Source organism: Protopterus annectens, chromosome 2.part2, assembly GCF_019279795.1.
Source record: "Protopterus annectens isolate FY-2018-M chromosome 2.part2, PAN1.0, whole genome shotgun sequence".
In the NCBI taxonomy this organism is placed as follows: domain Eukaryota; kingdom Metazoa; phylum Chordata; order Ceratodontiformes; family Protopteridae; genus Protopterus; species Protopterus annectens.
In genome coordinates this window covers 779,249,917-779,265,379 of record NC_056730.1, presented here as the reverse complement: position 1 = coordinate 779,265,379, position 15,463 = coordinate 779,249,917, and the positions used below count along the sequence as shown (strand labels likewise).

Genomic DNA, 15,463 nt, shown 5'->3' with positions numbered 1-15,463 from the left:
ATTAAAATGATAAATAAATCCAGGTTCGGTAAATCCTTCCCATGTGACTGACTCAGTCACGAATCAATCCATAACTGACTTACTGTTTGATTGTCGCTCTTTTCCCAGCACATAAAGCCCGGGAAGAGAGCGACAACCAATCAGCAGCATTTAGCCCAGCAACTTAGCAAGCACGTCATGACGTGCCTGCAGACGTCGCAGTCCGAGCCCCTTCTAATTCTATGCGGTTTGGAACCGCATAGACTTCTAGGCATCACAATGATGCCTTCATTACCTCTACAGGCTGCAATCAAAACAAACAAAAAAAAAAAAGTTTAAAACCGCCGCAGCCCGAGGCGGTTAAAGTGCACACTGCGCATGCGCATACTTCCGAGTCGCGGACTCGGAAGTTTGTTTATTAAAAAAAATAAGGTATTAGGTAATTTTTTTTTTTAAAACATTTCTTAAAGTTCTTGACACTTTATTCTTTTTAGTTGAGGGGGCTGCAGACCGGCAGTCCGATGCCACGAGCCGCCCCTGGAACCTGCTGTTTGGTAACTAATACATTTTTTTGCATCTATGTTTAGCAGCCATATCAGTTGATATCAGTCTGTGTTTTACCTATCCTTTCCTTGTTTCGAGAGTATAACAACTCTTAGCTCTTTCAAGGATATTGGGGAGTATCTCATGGCTGCCATTTATCTAAAGAACAGCAGTAGTAGAGAGAACCTTACTGACTGCTGTAGCACCTTGTACAGACTAGTAGTCCATTCATCCATCTGTCAGGTCTGGGATTGGGATCTTCTTTACTAGGGTGTGTTGCTCTGGTCTCCGTTACTTCCCCAGCACATTTCCTCTGTAGATGATTTATTATGTCTTTGTCTTATAGAATCAAAGAATCAGGACTTTGTTGTTGGGTTTTTTGCTGTATAGCTCTATAACTATTTATTGCTCTTAGGATCCCACAGAGATCAGTCCAGGCCCACAGCTTGCACATTAAATTTTGCAGATAGCAGAATACTAGTGATAAACCAGAAATCTATCCTACAATGTGACACTCCAGGGAATTGATGATGTCGTCTGTCAACTCTGAGTGGAGTACCCTTTAAAGATCCATCAAACCTCACTTTTGACTAAAAGTGCTAAATATTTGAACTTTCACATTCTTGTCTAGTTTGGGATAAAACCTATGTGTTGTTGAATTAATAATTGGGTTACCCCCCCCCCCTCGCACCCCCTGAGAGACTCACTACTAAAGGAGCTGTCTTACCACTGAATATTCTTACTTTGCTAAAGATAGATCTGAAAAAGGAAAGGTTGTTAATGTTTCAAACATATTAATTTGCTCATCTCATTTCCTCTCTCCCGTACTAAATTGTACACAGCAGGGGCTTCGTCTGAGAAAAGAAAGCTGCACCACTCTGCTTCCCATGTAATCTCAAGAAATGCTGCATATTTTAAATAAGATAGCAGGGCACTATTATAGCATAAGGTTTGCTTATTCTCAGTTTCTGCCCTTCACAACCACTTCTTGCTAAATCTTTGTAAATCTGTTCTGCGTGCACTTTCTGGTGTTCACTTTCAGTTGCATCCCAATCTAGCTTCTTACTTATTAGAATGGCCACCTTTATTTCAATGGATATTACTAGACTGTACCATATTGTGTCCCATAAATAATTTTAAGGCAATTTACTTGGTGTTGGTAATTTAAATTTCCTGCAGTATAATTATATTAGATAATAATCATCCCAGAAATTCTACTCTTTTAAGTATTCCTTTTAACTTTTGAATTTATCCTTGTTACATTCAAAGATAGCCAGACCTGTGAAAACCTCTGCTACTAAACGGAAGATGTCACAACAAATGAAACTGTCAGATTACACATTGCTCATCAGGTATGCACATCACATTAGGCCGAGTAGCATTAAGAAGGAAAGATCAACTGTAAACAGGATCTTTGTGTCTCAGTTCTATAATGCCTTTTGCCACCCACTAATGCCTTTCAAACAAGTTAACAGGGCACTAGGGATTTTATATTCAGACTTTACTGATCAGTATGACCCATCAAGAGACTTAATTTCAGATTCCTCACTGGTAGCTACTCTTGTTTTATCTGTTTAATGTATATTCTTCATTTGGGGGTTGGTAAAGAAGTAATGTGTCAACTTCTCCTGCGGTTTCCCTTATTGTAGTTACACAGGCTTGATCTTCTCCCAGTGGCAATGGTTTAGTGTCCATGACTGCTTCCTCAGCACTTCCAGTATTTCAAATTTGTTCATGGTTGGGAAACCAAATAACTGACAATGGGACCCATGTGATGTAGTATTTCCTGGATTCTCAGTTTGCCATTTATAATGCCCCATTTATTATGAATTCTGATGCTGTCATATTTATTGGATTTGAAATAGCAATGAACTTGCCTGGTCTTGTGGGGAGCTTGGTGCAGTTGAACTGCGTTCATTATCTTGGTGCTGTAGCTTTCAACATCTGTGTGTTTTACATGGCCATATTATGAACATCCACAACCATCTCTTTTCACTGAAGAAGTTCTTGGGCCATATTATGAACATCCACAGCCATCCTTGTTCCCTGGAGAAGTGCTTGGGCCATATTATGAACATCCACAGCTGTCCTTGTTCTCTGGAGACGTGCTTCAGCCATATTATGAACATACACATCCGTCTTTCTTCCCTGGAGAAGTGCTTGGGCCGTATTATGAACATCCACAGCCATCCTTGTTCCCTGGAGAAGTGCTTGGGCTGTATTATGAACATGCACAGCCATCCTTGTTCCCTGAAGAAGTGCTTGGGCCATATTATGAACATCCACAGCTGTCCTTCTCTGGAGAAGTACTTGGACTGTATTATGAACATCCACAGCCGTCCTTGTTCTCTGGAGAATTACTTGGGCCATATTATGAACATCCACAGCCATCCTTCTTCTCTGGAGAAGTACTTGGGCCGTATTATGAACATCCACAGCCGTCCTTGTTCTCTGGAGAAGTGTTTGGGCTGTATTATGAGCATCCACAGCCATCCTTGTTCTCTGGAGACGTGCTTCAGCCATATTATGAACATCCACAGCCGTCTTTGTTCCCTGGAGAAGTGCATGGGCTGTACTATGAACATCCACAGCCATCCTTGTTCTCTGGAGAAGTGCTTGGGCCATATTATGAACATCCACAGCTGTCCTTGTTCTCTGGAGACGTGCTTCGGCCATATTATGAACATATACAGCCGTCTTTGTTCCCTGGAGAAGTGCTTGGGCCGTATTATGAACATCCACAGCCATCGTTGTTCCCTGGAGAAGTGCTTGGGCTGTATTATGAACATCCACATCCGTCCTTGTTCTCTGGAGAAGTACTTGGGCTGTATTATGAACAGCAACAGCCATCCTTGTTCTCTGGAGACATGCTTCGGCCATATTATGAACATCCACAGCCGTCTTTGTTCCCTGGAGAAGTGCATGGGCCGTATTATGAACATCCACAGCCATCCTTGTTCTCTGGAGAAGTGCTTGGGCTGTATTATGAACATCCACAGCCATCCTTGTTCTCTGGAGACGTGCTTCGGCCATATTATGAACATCCACAGCCATCTTTGTTCCCTGGAGAAGTGCTTGGGCTGTATTATGAACATCCACAGCTGTCCTTGTTCTCTGGAGACGTGCTTGGGTTGTATTATGAACATCCACAGCTGTCTGTAGAGAATTGCTTGGGTTTCATCTGTGGAAAGGAAGCTGTGCTGCATTTCTTCCCAATTAATCTTGTACAAACTGCTGGATGTTATAACTAAGATGTCCAGGCATCTTTGTAGTACAATGTTCAGTGTCTCAGATTCTGCACTTCTCTGCCATTTCTTGGAAATGTGGAAGTGGTTGTATACATCAGTAAACCTTTTCTGTTAGTAACTGAGCTGAATCCATTTTGGTGCCAGTGTCAGTATCTGAGCTGAACTCATTTTGCTACTTGTGTTACTATCTGAGCAGAATTCATTTTGGTACCTGTGTCATTATCTGAGCTGAATTCATTTTGGTACCTGTTATTAGTATTTGAGCTTAATTCCTTTTGGTACCCGTGTCGGTATCTGAGCTAAATTAATTTTGTTACCTGTGTCATTATCTGAGTTGAATTTATTTTGCTACCTGTGTTAGTATCTGAGCTGAATTTATTCTGGTACCTGTGTTTACTATCTGAGCTGAATTCTTTTTCGTACCTGTGTCATTATATGAGCTGAATTAATTTTTGTACTTGTGTTAGTATCTGAGCTGAATCCATTTTGGTATTCGTTTTAGTAAATGAGCTGAATTCACTTTGGTACTTCTGTTAGTATTCCACCATGTCTTTGCCCTCTAAGCCTTCATTCAACCATAATAACCGAAGATTAATCCTTCTTTGTCATCTGGTGTAGCCTGAAGACTTGTTAAGGCAGTGTGATATTTCTGGATTATAGCCTGGGTTTCTTGTAGTTGGGCTGTTTGGGTTGTGACTGCTGACTTAATACAGGCAGATATGGCCATTAAGATTTGTTTATTCTCTGTGTTCCTGGACGTTCTGTTATGTACTTCAGGTATCCTGTTTGTTTTTTTTTTTAGCCATCCTGTCTATTTTACTCTGTAGGAATACTACAGGCTGGTCATTTGGCAGGTCGGCCACCTATCGATCTGATTCAGCGAGTCCTACAGCTGGATGCCTCATATTTCTAGTAGTGGATTATTGGAGGTTAGAATTTGTAATTCTAAATTGTTAGTCTTGCCAGTTTGTATAGATTTTAATGGAAAGTGACATTAAAATGAGTAACTTAACTCTAGGTAGAAGAGTAACAAAATTACACTGTTACCGTTAGCGTTACTGCCCATACCCACTACGGCAGGATATATTTCAAGTTATATTAATAGCTACTTGGCATTCCTTAATACTAGACTAATGAAAAATAGTGCTTATACCTTTTGTAGTTAATGAACAAATTTATCTGGAAAATAATCATAGAACTATTATTACTCACTCTGGATGTTTTACATGTTTAGATGTGTTCATTTATAAAATGCAAAAAAAGGAGATTTTGTGTGTGTGTTGTTCACTTAATACTCAGAAGTTTGTATTTTTGAAACAATTTTAATGTAGATTAGCTTGTCTATTAGGCTATAATTTACATATTTATTGTATCCCATTTTATAAATATTTTCCATTTCCTGCCCAATTCAGTTTAGAAATGCTGGGGGATCAGGGGCTATCCTTGCATTCAGTAGGCTCAAAGCAGCGAATCAAATCCTGGATAAGATGCCAGTTTCACAGTACACAAGTGCACAAGGATTATGACTGCCTTTGAGTAGTTTTATTTTATTTATTTATTTATTTGCATCAGTTTACCAGGAAAGTCAGGATGGGCCATGGAAGGCCTGTTTTCAGAGGATGCCTGGGGAGAAGAGCTGCAAGTCCTACATGTAATTCAGCAATACAAATAAAAGTTTAAGTCTTATGTGCACAGCAAAAAAATGTACACATTCATATCACGAATATGAGTTCAGATAAAAAAGTCCAAAGAAAATAGCATTGTTTTTAATAAAAGTGGAGTACAGTGTGGTAGGTATTTGTGATGTAGTACAGAGGTAAATGGGTTAAAATTTGCAGATAACATATAGTGGAAAAGCAGGAATGGACAGTGACAGAAGAGATGACTTATTCGATATCTTTGGGATGTGGGAAGAAACTGGAGCACCCAGCAAAAGGACACACAGACTCAGGGAGGATATGTAGACTTCATAGAAAGCACCCCAGCCAAGATCCTAACTAAAGTATCAAACACCATTTGTCAGCAGTCATGACCTGTGTTTGGCATTGTGTTACCCAGCATACAAATGTCTCAAAATACTTGTTGAAAATTACTTTGTATAATTCTGCATAAAGTTTATTTCAAATTTAGTGCATAACACTCATCCTTGTCTACATTATCAAACCATCAAGGTAAATGCCTTTGGAAAAAAATAGCATAGTTTTGTTTGTTTCTGGGAATGTTATAAATCACAAAATAAATTCTTTAGTTTATAATTTCTTTGTTTGAACATTTATTTGTTAAATACAGTAAACTCTCAGTTAACCGTAACTCAAGCCACTACAACTCTCAAGCAACCAGAAAAAAAAATCAAAGAAATACAGTACAATTTTCATGTGCTGCACTTCCTGTCCCACCCACCCCACCCCATTGAAACATACCTTACATTTTTAGAGTTTGAGTTTTAAAAAAGAAGATAGGAATAAATTCCCTCTTTCCCCAACCTAAGAACAAGTCAAACCAAACAAATAGTATAGGGTACAGTATTAGACAGGCCTATTCTTAATAGTAACTCTCAAGCAACCAGAAAATACAGTTATCTGGCATCTACTAGTCCCCACAGGTGCTGGTTAACCGAGAGTTTACTGTACTAGAGTTCATCACTTCTATAGATTTCTTAAACCAAGGTAAAGGAAATTTTGGAGCGAAAGGGATTTTTTTTTTCACTTGGTGAATTGCATAGGACTGTATTCCATGGTCATCGTTAAACACACTGTCAGAGAAATATTAAAAGCTTTTCAGTATGTCTACTAATTTTTATGTTCAGTATTATATTGTTTAAAAATGTTGTCATTACTTGGGTGTTACAGTGGGAGACGTTACATCAACAGCTCTATGTATATAATTAAACTTAAATTTAGTCTTGCTTTGTTGTTCAGCCACTAAGCATTTTTCCCATTCCATTTCAGCAGCTGATGGTGAGCAGCTGTCCCTAGCAGGTAAGATGTGTACCTGCATGCTTCATACTGGGGGGGTATTAATTTGCTTTCATGTAATTTCTGCACTTACTGTCTTTTTAAACCTGACATGTTTGCGTCTGTTTATAGCAGAAAGATTAGGCAATATTTGCTGATAGTTTGACTTGGTGCTACAAAAGAAGGCATTAAATGAACAGTCCCTGAGCACATATTTAAGATGTTATTTGCTTCAGCTATATGTCTGTTTTTTAATGCTGTTACAATTTTTCATATGAATGCGAATTTTGATAAGCCTCACTGAGTTTTTGGATTCTGAATTGCTGTAGACAGGAACTTGCTTTTTTTAAAGCTAAATGAGCAATATGTATGCTGGAAATTACAGAAGACATGTTAATTTGAACCGATCTTCCTTTTGCTAGAAGAATCTAAATAATTCCAGGATATATTTTTGAACTGATGTAAAACTTTGTTTTCTATTAGAGATGGGGGCTGCAAAACAGACATTGATGTATCATGAGGTGGCTGTGTTCCATCTCTGTGTTGCTGCTGTGAAGTCCACCTGTTTTTACATAGCTGTTGTAGCTGTCTTTGTAATAGAGGTAGCATTTACAGTCACACATACTCTGTCACACACACACACACACACACACACACACACACACACACACACACACACACACACACACACACACACACATATTTTTCTCTTACATGCAGGCTTCCACCTTTCATTATTCCTTGGACTTCAGATGGGTTAAACATCCAGAAGTAATGTTAAGTTCTCTTATGTTCACTGCACAACAGTTCATTTCAGTAATTGATTAATTTCTTACCTAGCTGGTCCTGAGAAGCCCACATTTATGAAATAACTTGGATTGTTTGTATGGTTGAACCTAAAGCATGGAGTTTAGTGTTCTTCATTCCACTTCAGATGGCATAATTGTGTATACTCCAATGAAAAAAAGGGGTTATCTTACTATTAAAGATGTACGTGGTTTAACTAGACTGTAGGTTTAGATTTTGTACCTCAAGACACAGAATACATTTGTGCTATAAACAGGCATGTGATACTATAGCAATAACCCACGCCTGGGTGTGGTTCATGCTGGATTTACCCACGGTTGGCATGGTTTGGTCACGAGGGCGAACATACTTATAAAGAATGTTAAATCGCGGACTCTCTATTTCAAAATTCATATGCATCTCCTATTGGTAGGCCTGATGAAGGTGCAGCAGATGTGGAGGAGGATGGGCCATTATGGGAACGGTAAGGTGAGTTAGTCCAGTGGTGTGATCTAGAGGGGGAAGGTGATCTTCCTGTCAGTGAACCGACCATGCTTTGTGAGCATGACCTTGACCTGAAACAGAATGTTTTTATAGGTGTAGATGACTGTAGGTATGACCTGTGAATGTGTTGTGAGTGCTGATATTATGTGAGCCAGTGATAGTATTGTGTGATCTTCCCCCACATGTCTGGACTGTATTTCATCTCCTTCCCTGGTTACACCGAGTCCAGCTTGACTCTTATATGTCCAAACCAGTGTACAAATGGAGGCTGCAACTGATGTCTAGTGTGCCACCATGCTACACATCAGTGGAACTATGGCATTATCCCCTCTTTTTCCCAATTCAAAGTAGTGTTTTGAAGTTTTCATGTTTACCCTATAGGACTCTAACCATTTCTAGCTGACAATAAAAAACACCAAAACTGGCTTGCTGAAATACATCCGTTGGTATCTGTGGTTCCTACGTTGAAGCCAGTTTTGTTGTTTCTTTGTGGTTTGGTGATTATTCAGTGTATATGATGTAATTTCTAGCTGACTCTCTGTTGCACTGGTTTGAGCCCTGTGTCTTGGCATATTTCATGTTGTGCTGCCAACGATTTGCGTTCCTTGAGGTTTTCCAAAGTAATTTGTGTGTGTGACACCTCTTTGTAATGTTGTCACTGTGGGCAATGTGGCTCAGATTGCCTGCCTTCATCCTAACACTGTTTTTATGCCTGTGGAGATACTGGTGTAGAAGTACATGTTTGCTGCTGGTGTTCAAGCATGAGTGGAATGTCATCCTGTATTTGACTTTGTGATGCAGTGTCACTATATCTGTAGATTTACTAACATGTTGTGATTTGAGGGAGACTGTCATTATACTGTGAGCATGCCTGCCACCTTCATCAGGATGGCTCATAAATACAACTATATTGTCATTGTGATGACCCACCACTGGACTAGTAATCAAGGAGCCTCAATCCTCACCACTGGCAACAGTGGAGGAACATTCAATGGGAGGATGACAAGTATAAACACACACAGTATTTCCAGATCCAGCTCTCTGCATCAAGTGCAATTTCCCTCAAGAGCACACAGAGACCACAGTCAATCTGGGCTGGTTCCTCTTGCTTTCTCCAGATCCCCAATAAGACTCCCCACTGGCACAGCTATAGAGTTGAGTCCTTAGCCAGAGTTCCAAGCCAAGTCCTCCAACACTCTGTCTGTCCAACCAGTGTTTCGTGTCCCTGCCTAAGTAGTTGACAAACCCACACACACTCTTTGAGATTTTAATTTGTGCTCACACACACAGACACACACACACACACACACACACACACCCTTACCTGGGAAAGGCTGGCACAGGTTTACTAGCTATGCCCCCCCCTTTACCAAGGCTATAAGATTGTTACCACTGCCACCAGAACCCCTTATCAGCTACTTTAAGGCCCTTAATAAAGGGTGTGTAATTTTACTGTGTAATATTAATATTAATACAAATGGTAATAAAACAAAGCAGCAGATAATCCACAAGACAAATGCTTCATTGCTGAGAGAATTGATAAAAATAAAAACTGTGCAAATGTTCACAATGAAGCAGCCAGGAAACTCCTTAAAATTCTTGTACATAAAAGTCTTTTATTAAATGACCATGGAACAGTAAGCACTTTCGGTAACAAGCTTCTTCAGACCACATAACACAAAATAAAATAATGATCCATTTATAAAAATTCAAAAATCACATTGACCAACCACATGGATACACCAATTAAATCATCCATCCCCTTAAAGAAGAAACAGTATGTCAAACCCATTTAAATAAAAAGTTCATACTGCATTTCTATAAAGTGCATCAATGTACATAAACATATGGACAATACAATTGCATATGAAAATAAAAAATATAAAATATATATGTGATAAAAAATGTATGATAAAAAAATGTATGAAAAACCACAAATAAAAACAGTGATTCAATAATTCATTTCTGAATCCTCCGTTTTTCTCAATAGAGGTTTTATCGAAGCCCTCTCATTTAGCCCCCTCCCCCCATCTGCTCTAAGGGTAATAATCCACTTGGTTTCCCTATACTCAGCGTGGTCCCTAATATCACCTTCCCTGATACTCGGGGCAATGACCTCAAGGACTCTGAAATTAAAGCCATGGTTGTCCCCACATTGCATGATATGTTTGGATAGTGCATTATGTTCAGATTTCTTTTTGATGTTATAAACATGTTCTCTCATCCTGTCACGAAAAACTCTATTAGTCTTGCCAACATAATAAGAGTGGCAGACTTAACACTCAGCTAGGTATATCACATTTGTTGATGTCATACATGTTGCATCAGTATGGAGGATAAATTCCTTCTGAAGATCTGGGTGGTAAAAAATACTAGAACTGTTAATTAAGGAACAAAAATTACATCTCCCACAAGGAAGGGTACATCCCATCTCTTTTCTCAAGACATTGGAACCTCTCTCGTAACAGAGAAGTCTCTTCAAATTTTTTCGGTTCTTGGACAGGAAACACGGTTTCTCACCCACTATTTCATTAATACATGTATCCACTTGCAGGATAGGCCAATTTCTACTAAAAATTTCATTCAAATCCTTATTGTCAACAGTGTAAAAAAGAGGAACCCTTAGGGGCTTACTGTTGGTGATACCACTATGGGCACTAATTGCCTCAGTTGGACCAAAGTACGGGACTGCAACACCCGCTCATAGTACATTAAGTTCAGACAGGTTTTCAGTAATCTCACTTTTTGTATAACCTCTCCTTAACAGTCTTCATTCCAAACTGACAATTTCATCTTGGAAACAATCATCTAAAGGATTCAGCCTAGATGCCCTCATCCCCTGGCCTTTTATCAAATTCCGGAAGATGTATCTAGGGAGCATACTGGACCTGGCTAAAAGTGAATTCCTATGACAAGCCTTACGAAAAACACCAGTATTAATAAGACCATTGTCTAATTTCTCTACATACAGATCTAAATACTCAGTTTGTGTATACGACCAACAAATAGTAAATTTCAGACAGTCACTCAAACCATTCATCATCTGATGGAATACAGCAAGTTCATCTGGACTTCCTTTCCATAACAGGAAAAGATCATCGACGAAACGTCGATAAAATAAGACGTGCCTTAAACCCCTCTTTTTCAAAAAGTACAGTGTTTTCCCAATGTGCCAAAAACATATTAGCGTAACTGTTGGCACATGAGGTACCCATGGCAACACCACGCCTTTGAATATACATTTCACCATTAAAAGTGAAAAGGTTGTTCTCCAAAATCATTTCCAAAAAAATGGCATACAAGATCTATCTGAACCAAAGTAAGTTCACTGTGGGCCATAAGGTATTTCTGTACATACTGTATTCCCAAATCATTGGGAATCACCGTAAAGAGGGACTGTATATCCAATGTGACAAAAAAACACTCTTTCCAAGTCACAGACTTCCCTAGTACATTCATAGAAATCTATAAGAAGCTGTTTAGAGTCTCTAAGGACTGTTCTGTTCCGACTAATAACTGGTCTAAGATGTTTCTCAACATACACTGATAAAGGCTCCATGATCCATTCTCCACCCACTACTATGGGTCTCATTGGTGGATCAAGAGGGTCCTTATGCACCTTTGCCAATCCCTGTATTAATGGAATCAGGGGGTTTGTCACAGTAAGGTAACCATAGGTATCCTTAGTAATAAGGCCTCATTTAAAGACAGCATTCAAAGTATTAGAAATAGAGTTAATGATCTGATGTACATCTTTGACAGCAATCCTACTATAATACTTCCCATCTTCTAACATAGCCTTCATAGACTGTAAATATTGTATTTTGTCCATGACAACAATAAGGCCACCCTTATCCGGCTGGTCTTATAATAATCAGATCATTGTCTTGAAGTTGCCTCAAAGCAGTTCTTTCATTATAAGTCAAATTCTATCTGAACTTCTTATAAGCGTCAGTACCCTTGTTATCATAGTACTTATAGATGGCTTCCTCAGTAAGCTTCATATAAGCATCAACTAAGGGGTGATTCACAGGGACAAAATCACCAGCTAAGGCAATTAGTGCCCATAGTGGTATCACCAAAAGTAAGTCCCTAAGGGTTCCTCTTTTTTACACTGTTGACAATAAGGATTTGAATGAAATTTTTAGTAGAAATTGGCCTATCCTGCAAGTGGATACATGTATTAATGAAACAGTGGGTGAGAAACCGCGTTTCCTGTAGAAGAACCGAAAAAATTTGAAGAGACTTCTCTGTTATGAGAGCGGTACCAATGTCTTGAGAAAAGAGATGGGATGTACCCTTCCTTGTGGGAGATGTAATTTTTGTTCCTTAATTAACAGTTCTAGTATTTTTTACCACCCAGATCTTCAGAAGGAATTTATCCTCCATACTGATGCAACATGTATGACATCAACAAATGTGATGTGTACCTAGCTGAGTGTTATGTCTGCCACTCTTATTATGTTGGCAAGACTAATAGAGTTTTTCGTGACAGGATGAAAGAACATGTTTATAACATCAAAAAGAAATCTGAACATAATGCACTATCCAAACATATCATGCAATGTGGGGACAACCATGGCTTTAATTTCAGAGTCCTTGAGGTCATTGCCCCGAGTATCAGGGAAGGTGATATTAGGAACCACACTGAGTATAGGGAAACCAGTGGATTATTACCCTTAGAGCAGGTAGGGGGAGGGGGTTGAATGAGAGGGCTTCAGTAAAACTCCTATTGAGAAAACAGAGGATTCAGAAATGAATTATTGAATCACTGTTTTTATTTGTGGTTTTTGCATGCATTTTTTATCATACATTTTTTATCACATATATATATTTTTATATTTTTTATTTTCATATGCAATTGTATTGTCCATATGTGTATGTACATTGATGCACTTTATAGAAATGCAGTATGAATTTTTTATTTAAATGGGGTTGACATACTGTTTCTCCTTTAAGGGGATGGATGATTTAATTGGTGTACCCATGTGATTGGTCAATGTGATTTTTGAATTTTTATAAATGGATCATTATTTTATTTTGTGTTATGTGGTCTGAAGAAGCTTGTTAGCGAAAGTGCTTACCGTTCCATGGTCGTTTAATAAAAGAATTTTATATATAAGAATTTTAAGGAGTTACCTGGCTGCTTCGCTGTGAACATTTGCACTGGTTTTAGTAATACAAATGGTAGTTTGACTAAGAGCAAGGCTATTAGGAGTGGACCACACAGTGTCACCAAATATGCAACTACTGTCAAAATTAAACATCTCTACACAGATCAGCCAAAATGAAAGGCTTAAATATATATAATAATAATTAATAAAAGAGCAAGACAATACTAGATATATATTCACAGTGACATCAGAATTCAAAACCACAGGAAATGTTTAAGCAACATTGCAGTACAGTCACAAATAAATAAACACATCTAAACTAAGCTTTACTATATTCCTGACTGTATCTAAGGGAACTACTATACCCTAGAAACTTCATTAGAGCAAGGCAGGTGTGGTGAATGGATCTTCTATTTGTTGTCAGGTCCAAGACAAATGCAAAGTGGCCTGTCTCCATATCTCTCAACCTGGAAACATCAAAAATCTGGACAAAGGCCCATGAAAAATAGGTACAAATATGTAAGCTGATTAACATAAAATTTGCATACATAATTATGTAACCCCACTCACTTTGATAGAATTGTGGGATACCAACTTTCAAACACAAACTGAAGAACAGACAACCAAAATATGGCCCCAGACCCTGTAGGAAATTGTAACCTTTTTTTAAATGTGTAGCAATGATGATCACTGGGAAGGGAGAAGATAATGAACCTTAGGATTTTGTTTTTGGTGACTTGCAGTTTGTGGGTTTTGTGGTAAAAGTAGGGCACTTAATGGTAGGCAATATTCTAATCTTAGCAAAAGAATATTGTAGTTTGCTAGGACTTCTAAAAGTCATTCCCCATGGCATACTGATCAGTGGTGTAGCTAGAGTTTGTGCCGCCCGGAGCTGTCTTTGAGTTTACCTCCCTTCCCCATCACAAAATCATGGTCAAATGGGGCCACCCCATACACAGCCCTCCCCGCTGCAGCCATTTCAGTGTCCCATTACTTGGCCATTTCACCCATTTATCATAAACACTGTAATGTGCCTACTGCTTTACTTCTGCAGTAATTATTTGGATTTCATTTAAAACTTTTATTTTACATTTTATAGCACAAAAACTAATGCTAAACAAAGCAATACAGTCTCACAATGAAAACAGACTTAGCATTATAACGTCTCTGCCCTTGAAAGGAAACTCACATTCATTGAAACAGTATTGAAACCCACATTCAAAGAAAATGCGTGTGTGATTTGAAAACAGCTCAAAGGTAATTTTTATCCGCCACTCGCCAGATGTTCTTGAATACATATAGTGTGCACTTAGTGTACAGTTAGTGTAGGCTTTATTGAATCTGGTCTTAAGTGAAAAGGATAAAAATAATAAAAGAAGCTGTTTTTTTTTTTCATTTTCTTCAAAAGTATTACAACCCAATGCCTATGAAAAACCAATGTTTGATGTATTGAAACCTCTAAGTTGAGCAGCTGGTAAAGATATGCATCACTTTTTCAGAAAAGCAGCAGATGACAAACCATATTCCCCCATTTTATCTGTAGTAAGTTTAATACTATATCTGCTGTGATATGTATTCTAACTTCAAAGTCACAGGTGAACAGCAGTGCTTCTTGAGTGGTATAAGGTATTACCACAGCTCTGGATCTATCACTTGGACATTTTTTTTTAATCAAGTGGTTACATTACTTAATGACACAGAGGGTTATGATGGATCTCTGATCCTAATGTGTATATTATGTGTTTAAGTTATGGCTGGATGGTAAGAAACTCACCTCCAGAGGGGAAGTGGTTTGCTTTTTCACATATCCCCTATGTAAGGGACACAGTTTGCTTCAAAATAGTGGCTGCAACGTAGTGAACGGCAGGCAGAACAGAGTTGAAATGAAGCCAATCAGCATTCTGCTGCTGCTCTTCACTAGCCAGTACTGTCACATTTTAGTTCCAACCACAATCTTAACAGTACGTTCTAAGCATTGTTAAGGTCAGGTCTTACACTACAGTAGCTCTAGATGACCATGTTGTTTAACTGTTAATGGAGAGTAATCACTGTGCTCCATGCACAACACAGATTTTATAGTCATGAAGAGTAATCACTGTGCTCCATGCACAACACAGATTTTATAGTCATGAATAACTGTACTTCTTCCATTTATTTTGCAAATCACACAGCCCACATCAAAATATTAATGACCAACATACAACACATCTCAAAAATGCTTCACCCTGTGTTATTATAACTGTACCATTCTTTTATTGTGGTAAACTCTGATATTAATACCTGCATATCTGAACATTTTTGTGGCTAATTCACACTAAAAATTATAAGATAATAT

At 38.5% G+C, this 15,463-nt stretch overlaps 1 protein-coding gene across 1 annotated transcript in view; it reads left to right on the top strand.

Annotated features, from left to right (window-relative positions):
• Positions 1–15,463, top strand: part of EDIL3 (EGF like repeats and discoidin domains 3) — a 3,472,995-nt gene that overhangs the window by 853,273 nt on the left and 2,604,259 nt on the right. The window contains exon 3 of the mRNA XM_044064145.1: positions 6,719–6,748. Within this exon, the coding sequence (XP_043920080.1) occupies positions 6,719–6,748 (30 nt within the window). The remainder of the gene's footprint in view (positions 1–6,718; positions 6,749–15,463) is intronic.